This window comes from Mytilus californianus, unplaced genomic scaffold, assembly GCF_021869535.1.
Source record: "Mytilus californianus isolate M0D057914Y unplaced genomic scaffold, xbMytCali1.0.p SCAF_7, whole genome shotgun sequence".
Classification (NCBI taxonomy): Eukaryota; Metazoa; Mollusca; class Bivalvia; order Mytilida; family Mytilidae; genus Mytilus; species Mytilus californianus.
In genome coordinates this window covers 42,236,055-42,252,786 of record NW_026262723.1, presented here as the reverse complement: position 1 = coordinate 42,252,786, position 16,732 = coordinate 42,236,055, and the positions used below count along the sequence as shown (strand labels likewise).

Sequence of the window (16,732 nt, the reverse complement as noted above, 5' to 3'; positions counted from 1 at the left end):
AATGATATGGTAGGAGATACACACCAAACAGGATGTGTAAATTATTATATAATAAGTATTGTGCAATAGCAAGAAATTTTCAATTGCATGGTATTGCACAATAGCAAGAAAACTTCAATTGCACAGTATTTCGCAATAGCAAGAAATCTTCAATTGCACAGTATTGCGCAATAGCAAGAAATATCCAATAGCACAATATTGCACAATAGCAAGAAATTGTCAATTGTACAGTATTGCGCAATTGCAAGAAATATTTAATTGCACAGTATTGTGCAAATGAAGATACTTCGTATAAATTGCTTATTTCTTGACCAATTTCAATGGGGTTTTATTCTTGAATTCTTGGGGTTCTTTAATATACTGAATCTAACCGTGTATTTAGTTTTTGGATTTTGGGCCCCGTTTTTAAATTGGTCCACATTGAGGTCCAAAGGGTCCAAAATTAAACTTTGTTTGATTTCATCAAAAATTGAATTATTGGGGTTCTTTGATATGCTGAATCTAACCATGTATTTAGATTCTTAATTTTTGGTTCCGTTTTCAAATTGGTCTACATTAAGGTCCAAAGGATCCAAAATTAAACTTATTTTGATTTTAACAAAAATTGAATTCTTAGGGTTCTTTGATATGCTGAATCTAAACATGTATTTAAATTTTTGATTATGGGCCCAGTTTTCAAGTTGGTCCAAATCGGGGTCCAAAATTAAACTTTGTTTGATTTCAACAAAAATTGAATATATGGTGTTCTTTGATATGCTGAATCTAACCATGTATTTAGATTTTTGATTTTTGGGCCCCGTTATCAACTTTGTCCACATTGAGGTAGAAAGGGTCCAAAATTAAACTTTGTTTGATTTCATCAAAAATTGAATTATTGGGGTTCTTTGATATTCCATATCTAACCGTGTATTTAGATTTTTAATTTTGGGTCCCGTTTTATAAATTGGTCTACATTAAGGTCCAAAGGGTCCAAAATTAAACTTAGTTTGATTTTAACAAAATTGAATTCTTGGGGTTCTTTGATATGCTGAATCTAAACATGTGTTTAGATTTTTGGTTATGGGCCCAGTTTTCAAGTATGTCCAAGTTGGGGTCCAAAATTAAACTTTGTGTGATTTCAACAAAAATTGAATATATGGGGTTCTTTGATATGCTGAATCTAACCATGTATTTTGATTTGGACATTGGACCATAATAGGTAAATTAAAAAAAATCAAATTCTTAGACCACATTCTTTCTGTGTCAGAAACCTATGCTGTGTCAAATATTTAATCACAATCCAAATTCAGAGCTGTATCAAGCTTGAATGTTGTGTCCATACTTGCCCCAACTGTTCAGGGTTCGACCTCTGCGGTCGTATCAAGCTGCGCCCAGCGAAGCATTTTATTAATTGTTTTATTGATCATGGAAAAAATATGTCAAGCTGAGAAGTAAAGTGATAATTTATTCCAATTCATGTCGAAGTAAAAGAAGGTATTATACATTTTTAGCTCACCAAGGCCCAAAGGGCCCCATGTGAGCTTATGCCATCACTTGGCGTCCGTCGTCTGTAGTCGTCGTCTGTCGTCGTAAACTATTTAAAAAATCTTCTCCTCTGAAACTACAGGGCCAAATACCTTCAAACTTTAACTAAATGTTCCTTAGGGTATCTAGTTTATAAATTGTATCCGAAGTTTTGATCCATCGACAAACATGGCCGCCATCGCTAAAAATAGAACATAGGGGTCAAATGCAGCTTTTGGCTTATATCTCAAAAACTAAAGCTTTTAGAGCAAATCTGACATGGGGTAAAATTGTTCAATTGGTCAAGATCTATCAGCTCTGAAATTTTCAGACGAATCGAACAACCTATTGTTGGGTTGCTGCCACCGCATTGGTAGTTTTAACAAAATTTTGCAGTTTTTTGTTATTATTTTGAATATTATTATAGATAAATATAAACTGTAAGCAACAATAATGTTCAGCAAAGTAAGATCTACAAAAAAGTTAATATGACCATAATTGTCAATTGACCCCTTAAGGAGTTATTGCCCTTTAAAGACAATTTTACACAATTTGTTCATCAAGTTTGCTAACATTTAAAAATCTTCTCCTCTGAAATACAGGTGAGCGATTCAGGCTCTTGAGAGTCTCTTGTTACGGCATACTTATAGAAACAAACAGCGACTTACTTATATACGTGTATGCAAAAGCATTTTGGTCTAGCAAAGCTCATTTCCAGTTGAGAAGCTCTTGAAATTTAGCTTTTTGCATGCAAATTAAGGCTTAATAATATATATAGAAATAATAAATTGATTGATCGATTCTTAACATGCAGTGGCAAATATTACAAGCATATCCAAAACAATAACTTTGTGACATGAATATACCCTGCCTCGTTCCCTGGAAACTTGTTTGCTTTAGTCTTTTTTATATATCTCCAGAAAACCTAAATATTTGGGTGTACCGGTACCCATGCTTCATTTTTCACAAATGATGCTTGACTGTTTACTTTCAATATAACTGAAATGGATTTTTCTAAGCAACTTAAAACATTCTGACTCCATTTATGATGATGTTTTTAAAACAGACATCTGTGTTTTAAGAGAACATCAGATCAGCCTAGTTTGTTTAAGTGCATCTTGTTAACATGCCTGTATTTTGAAAGTAGAGATCTGATCAGTGTGTTTCCCATAGTGCATCTTGTGTTAAATGTTTGTTTTGATTGCATGGTATGTTTTCGTGTACATTGTTGACTAACCCCCTTTTTGATCAGTCAATCCTGACAATTTGTCATGTGATTTTTTTAGCTGTTGATTGTCTATATGTTGGCAAGTATGCATACACCCAGAGTGACACATACCACTGTCATATGTGGTTGGAGGAATCCCTAGATAAAGATTTGAAGGAAATCAATAAAACAGCTGATCGAGCGGAAATTCTGGATTACCTATCCTATGTTACAATGCTGGTAAGGGTAGCTTTGGTTTGAAGGCTCAGATCTGTAGAAAGATCGTATGTTACAATGCTAGCTAGCGCTGGTAAGGGTAGCTTTTGTTTGAAGGCTTAGATCTGTAGAAAGATCGTATGTCACAATGCTGGTTAGGGTAGCTTTGGTTTGAAGGCTTAGATCTGTAGAAAAATTGTATGTTACAATGCTGGTTAGGGGAACTATTATCTGATGACTTCTGGGTAGCTATAGTCTGATGACTGCTGGTTAGGGTAGCTATTATCTGATGGCTGCTGGGTATGGTAGCTATGGTCTGATGACTGCTGGTCAGGGTAGCTATGGTCTGATGACTGCTGGTCAGGGTAGCTATGGTCTGGTGACTGCTGGTTAGGGTAGCAATGGTCTGATGGTTGCTGGTTAGGGTAGCAATGGTCTGATGACTGCTGGTTAGGGTAGCTATGGTCTGATGACTGCTGGTTAGGGTAGCAATGGTCTGATGACTGCTGGTTAGGGTAGCAATGGTCTGATGACTGCTGGTTAGGGTAGCAATGGTCTGATGACTGCTGGTTAGGGTAGCAATGGTCTGATGACTGCTGGTTAGGGTAGCTATGGTCTGATGACTGCTGGTTAGGGTAGCTTTGGTCTGATGGCTTAGATCTAGATTTGTATGCAAATTGCTAGTTTAAAATGTTGAAAGATGATATTGTGATATGTTGAAAGAACTTCCTGGTGACATTTCATTTACATATTGTTAACATTCACACCGGTACATCTTGTTAAATGTAACTTCTTTTATTAACAGATTGAAATTTTTTGTTTCTAACAAGAAACAAAGGTTGAGGTTGCACACTGTACAACTGGTGGCCTTTTTCATAATAGTATTCCTATTGCTTAGCTTTGTTTGTTGACTGAAATACATTTGAAACAGAAGACAAGTTTCAAACTTTTTGTAAAAATAACTGTTATTTGTGATAAACTTTGTGGATGACAAGTAGTAAAAGTTGAGGGTATCCACCAGTCATTACATTATTTTGTGCAATACAAATGTATGGTATATGCATTTGAGAAAATTTACCATGTACATAAGAAAGAAAAAACATGGCCATAATATTTTGAAATTTTACATCTAGGTTAATTTTCCAATACATTTTTAACTTGCATTCAGGTAATGTTTGATTGATTGATGCTTGCTAAACGTCCATTGGTTCAAGTTATTAGGTTAAATGGATGCATTGATTGATGTCAGTTCTGAAGATCAACATTTCACCCCTTTTAGGATTGCAATTAGATTTTTACTCTGATTATTTAAAAAGACAAATTTGAGAAGGAGAGACAAGACAAATTTAATTTTTAGTAATGATAGATTTCCTATGTTTGAAACCTTCTGTTAATTTATCTTAATCAAACAAAAGATCATTTCAGCTAAACTTTGTGAAATATTGTGTAAACTAGACTCCATCATGTGTTTATTTTTCTTTTCAGCAAGGAAATGTAAGACATGCCTTAGATTTGACAAATGAATTGTTAACATTAGGTAAGTTTTTTGTTTTCTAAACTAATTTGAATACACAATGTGACATGTACACACAAATACCAACATAACACACAACATGCCACACACTTACTGTGAAAATATGTTATTTGTCGGGTACTAAATCATGGATTTCATGGTTGATCGAAACCACATATTTTAACTTTAAGAAATGCATATTTTGTTTATTTCTCATGTACAAAATCTGAAACAACAAATTCTAAAAACCATGAACATGATGAACAAATGATTTTTTACCACATTATCAAAAATCCATTAACCAATTATTTTTTTCCGCAAAATCTTTAAAAATTGTAGTCCACAAATAACTTCAAAATATTTTTTTTCATTTTTGTCCAGATTAATATATGATTAAAGCAGAACAAAAAGATTAGTTTTTTTATGCCCCCGCCGTAGCGGAGGGGGCATTAAGTTTTACCATTGTCCGTCTTTACACAATACTTATTACGACAAAACTCAGATCAAGTACAAATTTGGGTAGCGTCACTTTTATTGTTCTCGAGTTATGTCCCTTTATAATGTTGTATGCAAGCGGGGGCATCATCTGTGTCCATGGGGACACATTCTCCATTTATTTGTTTATACATGTATCTTATTATAGAATTTTTTCCTATAATGAATTTAGTGTTAATGTCAGATCTCATGTACAAAAATGTACATGTAGTCTCTGTTAGATTTAGCTATTTGTAATTTAGAGCTTGGTATATGGGGTAGACACTTTTTAATGGTTGAAGACCAATGTTGACCTCTAGATGGTACTGTAAATTCAGAAATTATTGTGAGGTTTATATTATTGCGAATAATGCAACTGGGGGAGTATGGCTATAACAAGAACTCACATTTTGATATCTGATACATATATCTGTATTCAGATTTTCCTGATTTCACAAAAATAAATCTTGCTTTTTTGTCCTTACATGTAATAATTTTTGAATTTATAGTAATTATTGTTTTGTGGAGTTGCTGTTTTATCAATCTGATTGAAATTCAGAACTTTTGCCCAGGCTACACTTATAAGTACCTGGCAATGCTTCATTCTACTTTATGTTTTAAAGACTTTCGGGATCCTCTGGTTTTGTTGCAATGATACACACCTTCAAAATTTTGAAGGCAGAAATTACATTGGCTGATGTTATGATTACCAGAACAGAAAGTAGAACTGAGTGTTGCCAGATTATTGTAAGGGAGCTACCATTTGATTTTATGGGGGGGGCTAGGATGAAATTTGAAAAAAAAGGCAGGACAGGAGTTTTGAGTAAAAAAAAAGGCAGATGAGCAACTTGGGGGAAAAAAAGGCAGGATGAGCAACTTGGGGGAAAAAAAGGCAGGATGACAATTTATGTAAAAAAAAGTCAGGATAAACTAATAAAAAAAAGGCAAGACCGAATAGAGTGAAAAATAAAAAGGCAGGACAGAGATTACAACTAAAAAAAAATGCAGGACAACATTTTTCATCCTAGCCCCCCCACCTTCCATAAAAATCAAATGGTAGCTCCCTAAGCAAAGTGTTGACACATGAACTGCATTTTAATCAGATTGCTGTTTTATTTACTTCTCATGTTGCTGAATTGAAATACAACAAAATTCTTTCAATAATAGGCTTTAATATGTTTGATTCATATCATTTCCATCATTAGAAAAATTTCAATATTCGCTGATTTCTAACGTGTTATAAATGGCAGGTTGGATAGCTGCATCTTTGAACTGACAAAATCCTTGTGTCTGTTTGACATTTTCCAAACACCCGTCTTTATCCTTATGTACGTAATCCAACCCTGCCTAAAGAAATATATTGATTTTATCTTTATACACATTTATCATAGCTGTCATAAGGAAATTATCCCTTTTAAAATATTCATCCCTTTGCTCATCATACTAATGCAGATTTTTTGCCCAACAAACACACAAATGACATCAAATGATGTCACCTAAAACCAAACACACTGCTTGGAATCAAGCGTATTGTACAAACTATAACCAAAAGGTATCTTAAGCTAAAGTGTATTTTAAAATTTTACTATTCTTCTTGTGTTTCAGTCCCAGGTCATGACAGAGCTTTAAATAATAAAGAATATTATTTGAAAATGATAAGTGAGAAGGAAGAAAAGATGGGAGAAACTGCAAAAATGGGAGAAGCTGCCACAGTAGGAGAACAAGCAGATGAGCCCTTGAAAAATGAAAAAGGGAGGGATGAATATAAATCAACAGATGAATTCATCATGTATGAAAGGTTATGTAGAGGAGAACATACACATGTAAGTTGATGTAGAATCATGCATTTTTATGTGTATATATAATAACACCATGCCTTTGAAGGTAGGGGCACTATTTTTTCACGTCTGTCTGTCCGTCTGTCCCTCTTTAGGCTAATGTTTTGGTTTATGGTAGTTTACCATGAAGTTATGTTCACATCAACTTCATACTTAGACTAAGTATGCATGTTCATAATAATGGGAACTATAAAAATATATGCCAAGTTAGGGTTTGACCCAGATTTCATGGTTTACTCAACATGGAATTGTGATAGTGCAAGCAGGGCATGGTGTCCTTATTTTATGTTTACTGGCATATTTGTTAGTAGACTCTTGCAATGAAATAAAAGGGTCAAAACATGGATTGTTGCTTACATCTAGGTCATAAGGTATCCCAAGCAATTTATAAACAAGAGTATGTGGCCATAGGAGACCATGCCCAGCTCACACTTTTTCTGTGTTCAGAGAACTGCAAAATTTGGGTCTTAACCCTAATTTTGCATATATATTAAACAGTTCATAATGAAAGTGTGTACTAAGTTTTAAGGGGAAGTGACTACAAACTACCTTAACCAAAACTGTAACCTACAGTACCTTAAATCGAAAACTTGAAAATACAAATACCTTAAGGATGTACTTGGGTGAGGTTTAGGAATGTGTGTCATATGTTCGGACTCCTTGGTTTTTTTCCTACGATATAGGGTAAAATATTTTGCCCCATAACACCCATGTTTCTTTTCATATAAGACTCATGAAAGGTCATTTACCAAAATTTAAGCAAATTCTTGATTTCTTTTCTTTCGATTTGAGACCCAATTAATACCAATACAAATATTAGGTAAAAGTCCGAGTCAGCCTTTTCCTGCCATTTTTTAACACTCAAATATCTCAAAAAGGAGCTCCATAACCTATCAATATTTTTAGCTTATTTTGTTCCTTAACTAATGCTCTCCTGACTTATAATATCAATTTTAAATTCTAGATTTTTTAATTTCACCTAAGTACATCCATAATGAAAACTTTTACCTTATGCCAGATGGATAGACTTACAAATGGACAGATGCACAGAGTCAGAAAATTTTGACCACTACTTGTGTAGATGGGGCATAAAAAAAATTACATATTTAGTTTTAATTTATACATTCTTTGAAAAAATTGCCAGCCATACTTATATAAATATGACGCCTTTAGTTTGTAACTGATAACTGCCATAAACTGATATATCAAGATCACCTTGTTCATTTTGTTTTATTCATATTTATGCAAAAGGCTAAGTATTCTGTACATGGTATGAACAACTACCTAAAACTTCCAACCATCAAGACCCGGTAAACAACAGTAGCTTTTTATTATAGTACACAAAAACACAAAAGAATTTTCTGACACTTAACAGAGAGTGAAAATATGAAAAAAAAAGAAGATAACATACTTCAGAAATTTTTCAAAATTGAAATAAGTAAGAATTCAGCTATATCTGTGGTCATTTTTATGCCCCGGCCTCTGTAAATGATTCTTCCGTCCGTACGTCCCGAAATTGGTTTCCATTCTCTAACTTTAGTTTCCCTTGACCAAATGTTATGAAACTTATACATGAAGCTTATTACCACAAAACACAGGTCAAGTGCGAATTAGGGTGGCGTCACTTGTACAGTTCTCTAGTTATGTCCCTTTATAATGTTTTTTGCAAGCGTGGCGTCATCTGTGTCCCATAGACACGTTCTCCATTTATTTTTTTTAAATTTTGTTTTATACTTATTTGATCAGAACAATAGACTATACCTCATAATTTTATTTGTTTCTTGCAGTTTTGATCAGTTATTTTAGACAAAGAAAACAGATTTAAATCTAGAAACAATGCCATGATTAAAGATAAAAAGATGGTATGATTGCCAATGAGAAAAACTCTCCATCAGAGACCTCATGACTTAAAAGTCAGCCGCTATAGGTAACCGTACGTTCTTCAACAATAAACAAAACCCATACAGCATAGCAAGCTATAAAAGGCCATGAAATGACAAATGTTCCCTATGAAAGATATAAAGATCTTTGATTAGATAAGTATATAATCATAATCATGTTTATGTTACAGGATTACAAAGACAAACACAAGTTAGTATGTCGATACAAAACAAACAACGATCCATTGTTGTTGATAAATCCAGCCAAAGAAGAGGAAATTTATCTTGATCCTTATGTTGTAGCTTATCATAATATTATATCTGATTATGAGCTTGCTGTTATCAAAAGTATTGCCACTCCAAAGGTAAGGACTATTCCATTGTACTTGGGAAGCCTGAGAGGAATCCTTATATCCCTTACAAAGGTAAGGACTATTCCATTGTACTTGGGAAGCCTAAGAGGAATCCTTATATCCCTTACAAAGGTAAGGACTATTCCATTGTACTTGGAAAGCCACAAAGGAATCCTATCCCTTCTAAAGGTAAGGGCTGTTCCATTATTATTTGGGAAACCACAGGGGAATCATTAAATCAACTCCAAAGGTATGGACTATTCCATTATGACACGCAGTGTTCTCCCCAGGATTTTTGGATAGCACCAGGGTAACGCGTGTGGACAGCTTGATGAAATATTTCAGACAATCAGTTGTGTGGCATCGCGTCGCGTAGCTTAGCTCTATTTCTAGTTACTGTAGTTTTTATGTCTCTTGTTTTTTTTAATACTGTGGTACTGTGTTATGTAGGCATTGAGTCAGAAAATTATTGGTAAAAAAGAAGTAAATCAAAAAACAGTTTGTATACTTTTAATATTTTTTTTAAATAAATAAATTATGATTCATAATGAAATATTGATCTGAATTTAAAGTAATTAAATCTTTTATAAAATCCAAAATCAATAAAAAATAAAATATCATTCAAAAGAGAACAAAAATGTTCAATTTAAAAAACTTTCTAGTTTCTAGAAAGAAAGTTGTATGTGAAAGTATTCCTGTCATAATTAGAAGATATAGAATTAACAAGAACAATTGCAAATATTGTTTTATTATTTGAACCAGTTTCTATCTTAGATTTTAATATAAATAAGAAATTTTTCATAAATTTTAGAACATTTTGCCATAGATTTCATGTAAATATTAACCTTTCTTGTCTTTGGTGATATTCAAACATAGATACAGACTTAATACTGCACTAAAATCTAAATCTTTATTTGTCATGATCCATTTAAAAAGAATTCCTAAATCAATAAATTTATCTTTGGTCTATAGATCTAAAGGCAACCATATTCCATGTCAACAACTAAGTCTCCCTATTTTCCTGCCTAAATGACAGGAAGTAGATATAAATAGATTTAACATGTGCTTATGGATAAAATTTGCAAGATTACTTCTGTTATTCATTAATTATGGATATAGATATCCAGTTTGAAGGTACAGTCATGCATTTTATTTATAAAGTAGAATAGATTGCAATTAATTGTAAATAAACTTGAATATTCTGCGTGAAATAACTAGGTCATGTGATATGTACAGACAGATACTACAGTTTGAAACCCGCCTATCATGTAATAACTATGTCATAATTAAAGATAATATTGGCCATGGTTTGATCAGAGACATATAATACTATAATATAAGAATTGAGAAATGTATAATTGTCAATTATACGTAATGAACCACCTTTATGATGTACAAAAAAATGTACCTTATCGGGTCAAGACACTGTTTGTGTACAAAGTATTTGCCGTCTTGTCACAGGTCAGTGCTTGGGTGATGAGTGAAGCCATAAAATAGTTATAAACTCTTAATTAAAACACAAAAGAATCATGTTACAAGTATTAAATACATCGATTAAATCCAATCAACAAGGTTAACCTCATAAGGTAAATCGATCAAGTGGTGTAAACAATCTCTGTTGATCTGGTTTGAACTGGTCAAATTTCACCTGGATTTTTATACCGCACGGAAAAGATTTAACAAGTCGTTTAAAACTTTACCGATTTACGATTTTTTAACTGAAAATTTTAGCACCACGGAGAAAATTATACATCGGGGTAAGAACGATACCACCACAGTAAAAAATTATACATCGCGGGCCCGCGGTCCTTTAAGGGCCTGGGGAGAACACTGACACGTGTGTATGATTTGGGAGGGAATCCACAGGGATTGTCTCAATTGATTACATCTCCTTTTGTCCATTGTTAATAGCTAAAATGAAGTTTTGATTATAAATCAAATGTTTTATGTAACATTTGAAATACATTATATTTTAAAAGCAAAAAAAAAGCCATACTCTGAACAAATATGTTGAAGACTTTGAATAAAGTACATTGTACAATGTTACCGAACATGATTATGGTTGGCTTGATGAGATTGTTTCTGGAATGCAAAAATGTAATCAATCAAGGCCTCCTTTCATGTACATAATTTCAGAGTATTTAAGTAATTAATGTTATATTAAATCTACTTGAATAATACCTATATGGATATATTATAAAGGTCAACCATGAAATATAAATATGTGTTTTTAAGTAAGTATTTTTTTATTGACTGTTATGACAACAAAGACCTAAAAATTACTTAATATCTGAAAAATGCTGCCTCATACAGTTATTAGATTAATTTGAGTCTGAATAATGTAAAGTTAATGAGTGTAACTAAATATTTTAACAGTATTTAATTTAATTGCCAAAAAAATGAATTAAGATGTAAAATATTGTAAGCATTGAAGGATACATAATAGATTTTTAATATTTTTATTGCAGCTAGGAAGAGCAACCGTGCATAATGCTAAAACAGGAAAATTAGAATTTGCTCATTACAGAGTTAGCAAAAGGTAAGATTTAGTTGTTAATTATAGATAGAGAAAAAGGTAATAATACTAATCAATTGCGGACTAAGCAAACATAATAATTAGTAAGGACTGAGAGAGGAAGCATGATTTAAATTTATTAATGAATTACAGATTCAGTAAAAAAGAGGCGAAAGATACCAAAGGGACATTCAAACTCATAAGTTGAAAATAAACTGACAACGCCATGACAAAAAAAGAAAAAGACCAAAAGACAAACAACAGTACACAAAACACAACATAGAAATCTAAAGACTGAGCAACACAAACCCCACCAAAAACAGGGGGTGATCTCAGGTGCTCCAGAAGGGTAAACAGATCCTGCTCCATGTGTGGCATCTGTAAATGGTAAAATTAGAAGGGAATTATGCAGTTAATAAAAGAGAAAATTAGTTGTAATTTACAAATAAGCAAAAGGTCATATTAGTAGTGTCAGAATTGCAGAGTAAGCAAAAGGTCAAACTATGTTTATGGGTCTGTTATTTGCAGCAACTGACTTATATACATAATATAAAGGTTGCTTTATACCTTGGGTACAACCAAACTAATGTCAATAGTGGTCGATTGACAGTATTAGTACTGTGTCTCACGATTACTGAAAAGCCATTTTCATAAATATTTACATACTTAAAAGAAACAGAAGTAGAACTGTCTTCAAAAGATTTATTATTGAATTCAAGTTCTAAGCCATTAAATTTTCTTGTTCAAAAGAAACGAATGACATCAGCACAAATGTAGTAGATTACATCCCCACATAAGTGGAAGGTGTTGATGAAAAAAAATTTGCTTGTTTGAGTTGCAGATACATATAGATTTTACCACTACTCCAAGTGTGATACTATATTTATCTACTTGAGACAGTTAAATTTTTAAATTTAAAACTTGAGGCTCGCTGAGATTTGGTGGTAGAATCTGTTTCTCTAATGATTTTTAGACGATATACAGACAATCTTAATTCTTCTTTTCGAATGATCTGCAAAAGATATGCTCTTTATATGTGATGTCATCAAGCATGGTTGCCTTTTTTCATGACGTCACAATAAGAAATTAAGAGGAAAGCAAGAAAATTTGATGTCATAATAGAATTTTGACCACTAAAGAATTGAGATCAAACAAATCACACGTTGATTAAATAGAAATAATCAACCGGTCAGGAAAAGGATCAATCAGGTAATAATTAAAAAAAGTTTCTTAACTTGAATGCAGCTACATATTAAATATGTTCTCATTATTAAATTATTATTTGATTTTTACAGTGCTTGGTTAAGACCTGATGATGATATTGTTATAGAGAGAGTGAATAAGAGAATATCTGCTGTCACTAAATTAGAAATGGATACAGCTGAAGACTTACAGGTAAATTAGGTCACTGTGACTTATAATACAAAAAGCTAACAGTGATATGAATACAACAAAAATTGATATGAAATTTCTCCAATGTTACTTTATTGTATTATCTACAAATATGGTTATATTACTGATTCATTTTTATTCGGTGGATACCAATTTTCGTGGATTCCATGGATAAAAATAAAATCGTGAATTTAAATGATGAACGAAGTACAAATTTTCTTTAGGTTTTTGTGTAGACTTTTAAAAAAACCATGAAATCAAATATTCCACGAAAATACAAGTTTTCCACAGTATTCATTTTCTTTCTTAATACAGGTAATCTACATTTTCACAATTTCTCTTTAATACCTTCTGATATTCCCAAAGAAAGTTATATAAATCGACCAAAATTGCAGAGAATATTCAATAGAAAATGAGGACCTGCACATACTGTTAAAGTACTGCCATACGAAAGTTGGAAGAATATATAGTACATTTGAAAAAAATTACATATAAAATAGAATACCTTTTAAAACTAAACCACCAAAAGTAAACATACCAAGATGGCCTCTTTGCTTTTATGTTTGTGCAGGGTTAAGCCCTTAGTCTATTTTCTTCTTCGCCACGTCTTGGGCCAAAATAATTTTTTTTTTGCCACTCTCAATTTTTTTTCGCCAACTAACCTTAACATATTTTTCGTTTAAAATTTTCCTTCTTGCTAACAAAAAACATTTAGTTTGTAGCATTGATGTCTTATCTGTTATAATTCTACACATCTATTTTTATGCCCCTGCCGTAGCGGAGGGGGCATTAAGTTTTACCCTTGTCCGTCTGTACGCATCTACTTTTTAATCTACATTGTAATAGATAAACACTTATCGATAACAAACTTTTACTTTTTTGAAGATAATGTAAAAAGAATCCTGAAAAAATAAACATAATGGATTTAGTCGAACCGTTATATTTCTATCTACAAAGCTTCCAGCAATAATGAATTTTAATAGCCACAATTTTATTTTTCGCAAAATGCGTCAGCCAGTTAATTCCCCGTGTTTCTGTCTTCCTCTGAAGTCTGTAATTAATTGTCCTCTCTCAAAATACTTGGCCAATTTTTAAAAAACTCTGCAATTTATTTATTTTAGGTCTTAAAGCGACTAAATATTTGTGAAAAAAAAATCTTCTGTAAGCTGTTGGCAATTAAACCATTTCTTAACAATATTTATATTTATAACAAACTTGTAAAATTTGATTCCTAACTTAAAAGTGCAAGCTTAAAGAAGCTGGATATGTTTACAGGTCTTGTTAGAACACAATATTGTGATAAACAGATGAAACATACACTAAAATTTCAATTACTTTATATTTACTTTTCTTACTTTGCAGATAGCTAATTATGGTATAGGTGGACATTATGAACCACATTTTGATTTTGCACGGGTAGGTATAATTTATCAGATAGGAAACGTTTTACCAGGAATAGCAAAATATCAAATTTAACAGAAAATTAAACAAATTATTATCTTTATTTTTAATATACTTTTTGTACAGTTTTAAAACAAAGAGCTCTGAAAACGGAAATTACTATGAGATACTTTTAAGAAGTAAATATCTGCTTTATGTTAAACCACCCCCTAATTCATGATTAGTGAATGGCATTTATAAAAACAGCACTTAGAAAATACAACTTTTTATGTACGTCTGTTTATGGTACAACGTTGTCCGTCTGTCCAACCCTCCGTCATCAATAATTCGGACAATAACTCAAAAATGCTTTTACCAATTTCATGAAACTTAGGTGAATTGTTTATGTCTATTGACCTAAGCTCCTTTTGATTTTTTATATAAATTTTATAGATAATAGTTTTCTGAGTTATGGGATTTTTTTTCTAGTTGATTGTATAAATTCATTTAAAGCAAAAAGATGAGCTAAAAGGGTGACATGCGTATCATGTGCTCATGGCGCAGCTCTTTATTTTAAAATATAAAACTTTTGTATTTGTATTCCTATTGAATTCTTATAAGCTACATATAATATATATTACAACATTAAAAATGCAATAAAAGGTAGAGCATAAACAAAGCAGCTACTATTCCCACTGAAACTTTTTGAATTTATTTGTTCATCTGCTATAGCTAAAAACTATTTACAATTTCTAATTTTTAATTTTCTAACAACATTTTGTTGTGATGAGATGGAAAACAACATATAACCAACCAATCAGTAGATATAAGAAGATGTGGTATGAGTGCCAATGAGACAACTCTCTATCCAAGTCACAATTTATAAAAGTAAACAATTGTAGGTCAAAGTATGGTCTTCAACACGGAGCCTTGGCTCACACCGAACAGCAAGCTATAAAGGGCCCCAAAAATGACTAGTGTAAAACCATTCAAACGGGAAAACCAACGGTCTAATCTATATAAAAAACGAGAAACAAGAAACACTTATGAACCACATCAACAAACGACAACTACTGAACATCAGATTCCTAAATTAGGACAGGTGCAAACAATTACAGCGGGTTTAAACGTTTTTATGGAACCAAACCTTCACTCTGTCAAGGCGAGACATAGGTATGCTGTTTCCGGCGTCAGCGACGGCGATGGCGTCAACAATGTATTAGTTTGTGATTAGGTCTAGTTCATGGTGAACCACTAGTGGTAGGTCAATGATATTTGGTATGCAGTTGTATTAGCATTGGCACATCTCATTACCTTGTAGATTATTTGGCCCCGCCCCCTCAGTCAAGGTCTATTGACTTTGAAACTTTTCATAGTTTACATGTATTAGTTTGTGATTAGGTCAATTTATGGGGAACCACTAGTAGTAGTAGGTTAATGATATTTGGTATGCAGTTGTATAAGCATTGGCACATCTCATTTCCATGGAGATTATTTGGCCCCGCCCCCTCAGTCAAGGTCTATTGACTTTGAAACTTTTCATAGTTTACATGTATTAGTTTGTGATTAGGTCAATTTATGGGGAACCACTAGTGGTAGGTCAATAATATTTGGTATGCAGTTGTATAAGCATTGGCATATCTCATTTCCATGGAGATTATTTGGCTCCGCCCCCTTAGTCATGGTCTATAGACTTTGAACATTTTGCTAAGTTAACATGTATTAGTTTGTGATTAGGTCAGTTCAAGGGGAACCATTAGTGGTAGGCCAATGTTAATTGGTGTTCAGTTGTATAAGCATTAGCACATCTCATTTCCACGGAGAATATTTGGCCCCGCCCCCTGTCATGGTCTATTTACTTTGAAACTTTTGCTTAGTTTACATGTATTAGTTTGTGATTAGATCAGTTTAAGATGAACTTCTTATGTTAAGTCAATGATATTTGGTATGCAAATTTATTGGCATTTGCAAGTATCGTTTCCATGGAGATTTTATAGTCCCACCCCTGATCATGGTTCATTGACTTTTAAACTTTTACATAGTTTACAAGTTAATGTTTGTGTTTAGGTTTGTTTAAAGGGAACGACTTATAATAAGTCAATGGTATTTGGTATGCAGTTGTATTAGCATTGGCACATCTCATTCCATGGAGATTGTTTAGCCCTGTACCTTCAGTCATGGTTCATCGACTTTGAATATTTGTATAGCTTACATGTTAAAGTATTGCTATTTTAATTTCAACATTTGCATTATCAAAATTACAAAAAGGCAAGACATATCTCTGTGATAACAGTTTATTTTGAAACAATAGTGTAACATCACAACATAGAAAGACACACTATAAAATATCAACTGAAATGGCTTATCTCAATCAAAGGACGACTGTATTTTACAAGGTACTTCCTTTACAAAAATAGTTTTATAATAACGATAATAAGTATTGAAACCCTTAAGTAACAGA

The 16,732-nt window shown here is 32.6% G+C and overlaps 1 protein-coding gene across 3 annotated transcripts in view; it reads left to right on the top strand.

Moving 5' to 3' along the window:
* Positions 1 to 16,732, top strand: part of LOC127709470 (prolyl 4-hydroxylase subunit alpha-2-like) — a 48,260-nt gene that overhangs the window by 15,247 nt on the left and 16,281 nt on the right. For 2 of the 3 annotated variants that reach the window (XM_052215060.1, XM_052215057.1), the window contains exons 5-10: positions 4,412 to 4,463; positions 6,519 to 6,736; positions 8,823 to 8,996; positions 11,453 to 11,523; positions 12,795 to 12,894; positions 14,254 to 14,307. In XM_052215060.1, the coding sequence (XP_052071020.1) occupies positions 4,412 to 4,463; positions 6,519 to 6,736; positions 8,823 to 8,996; positions 11,453 to 11,523; positions 12,795 to 12,894; positions 14,254 to 14,307 (669 nt within the window). Of the gene's footprint in view, positions 1 to 2,789; positions 2,951 to 4,411; positions 4,464 to 6,518; positions 6,737 to 8,822; positions 8,997 to 11,452; positions 11,524 to 12,794; positions 12,895 to 14,253; positions 14,308 to 16,732 lie in introns of all 3 variants that reach the window. The other variant, XM_052215059.1, reaches the window with a different exon arrangement.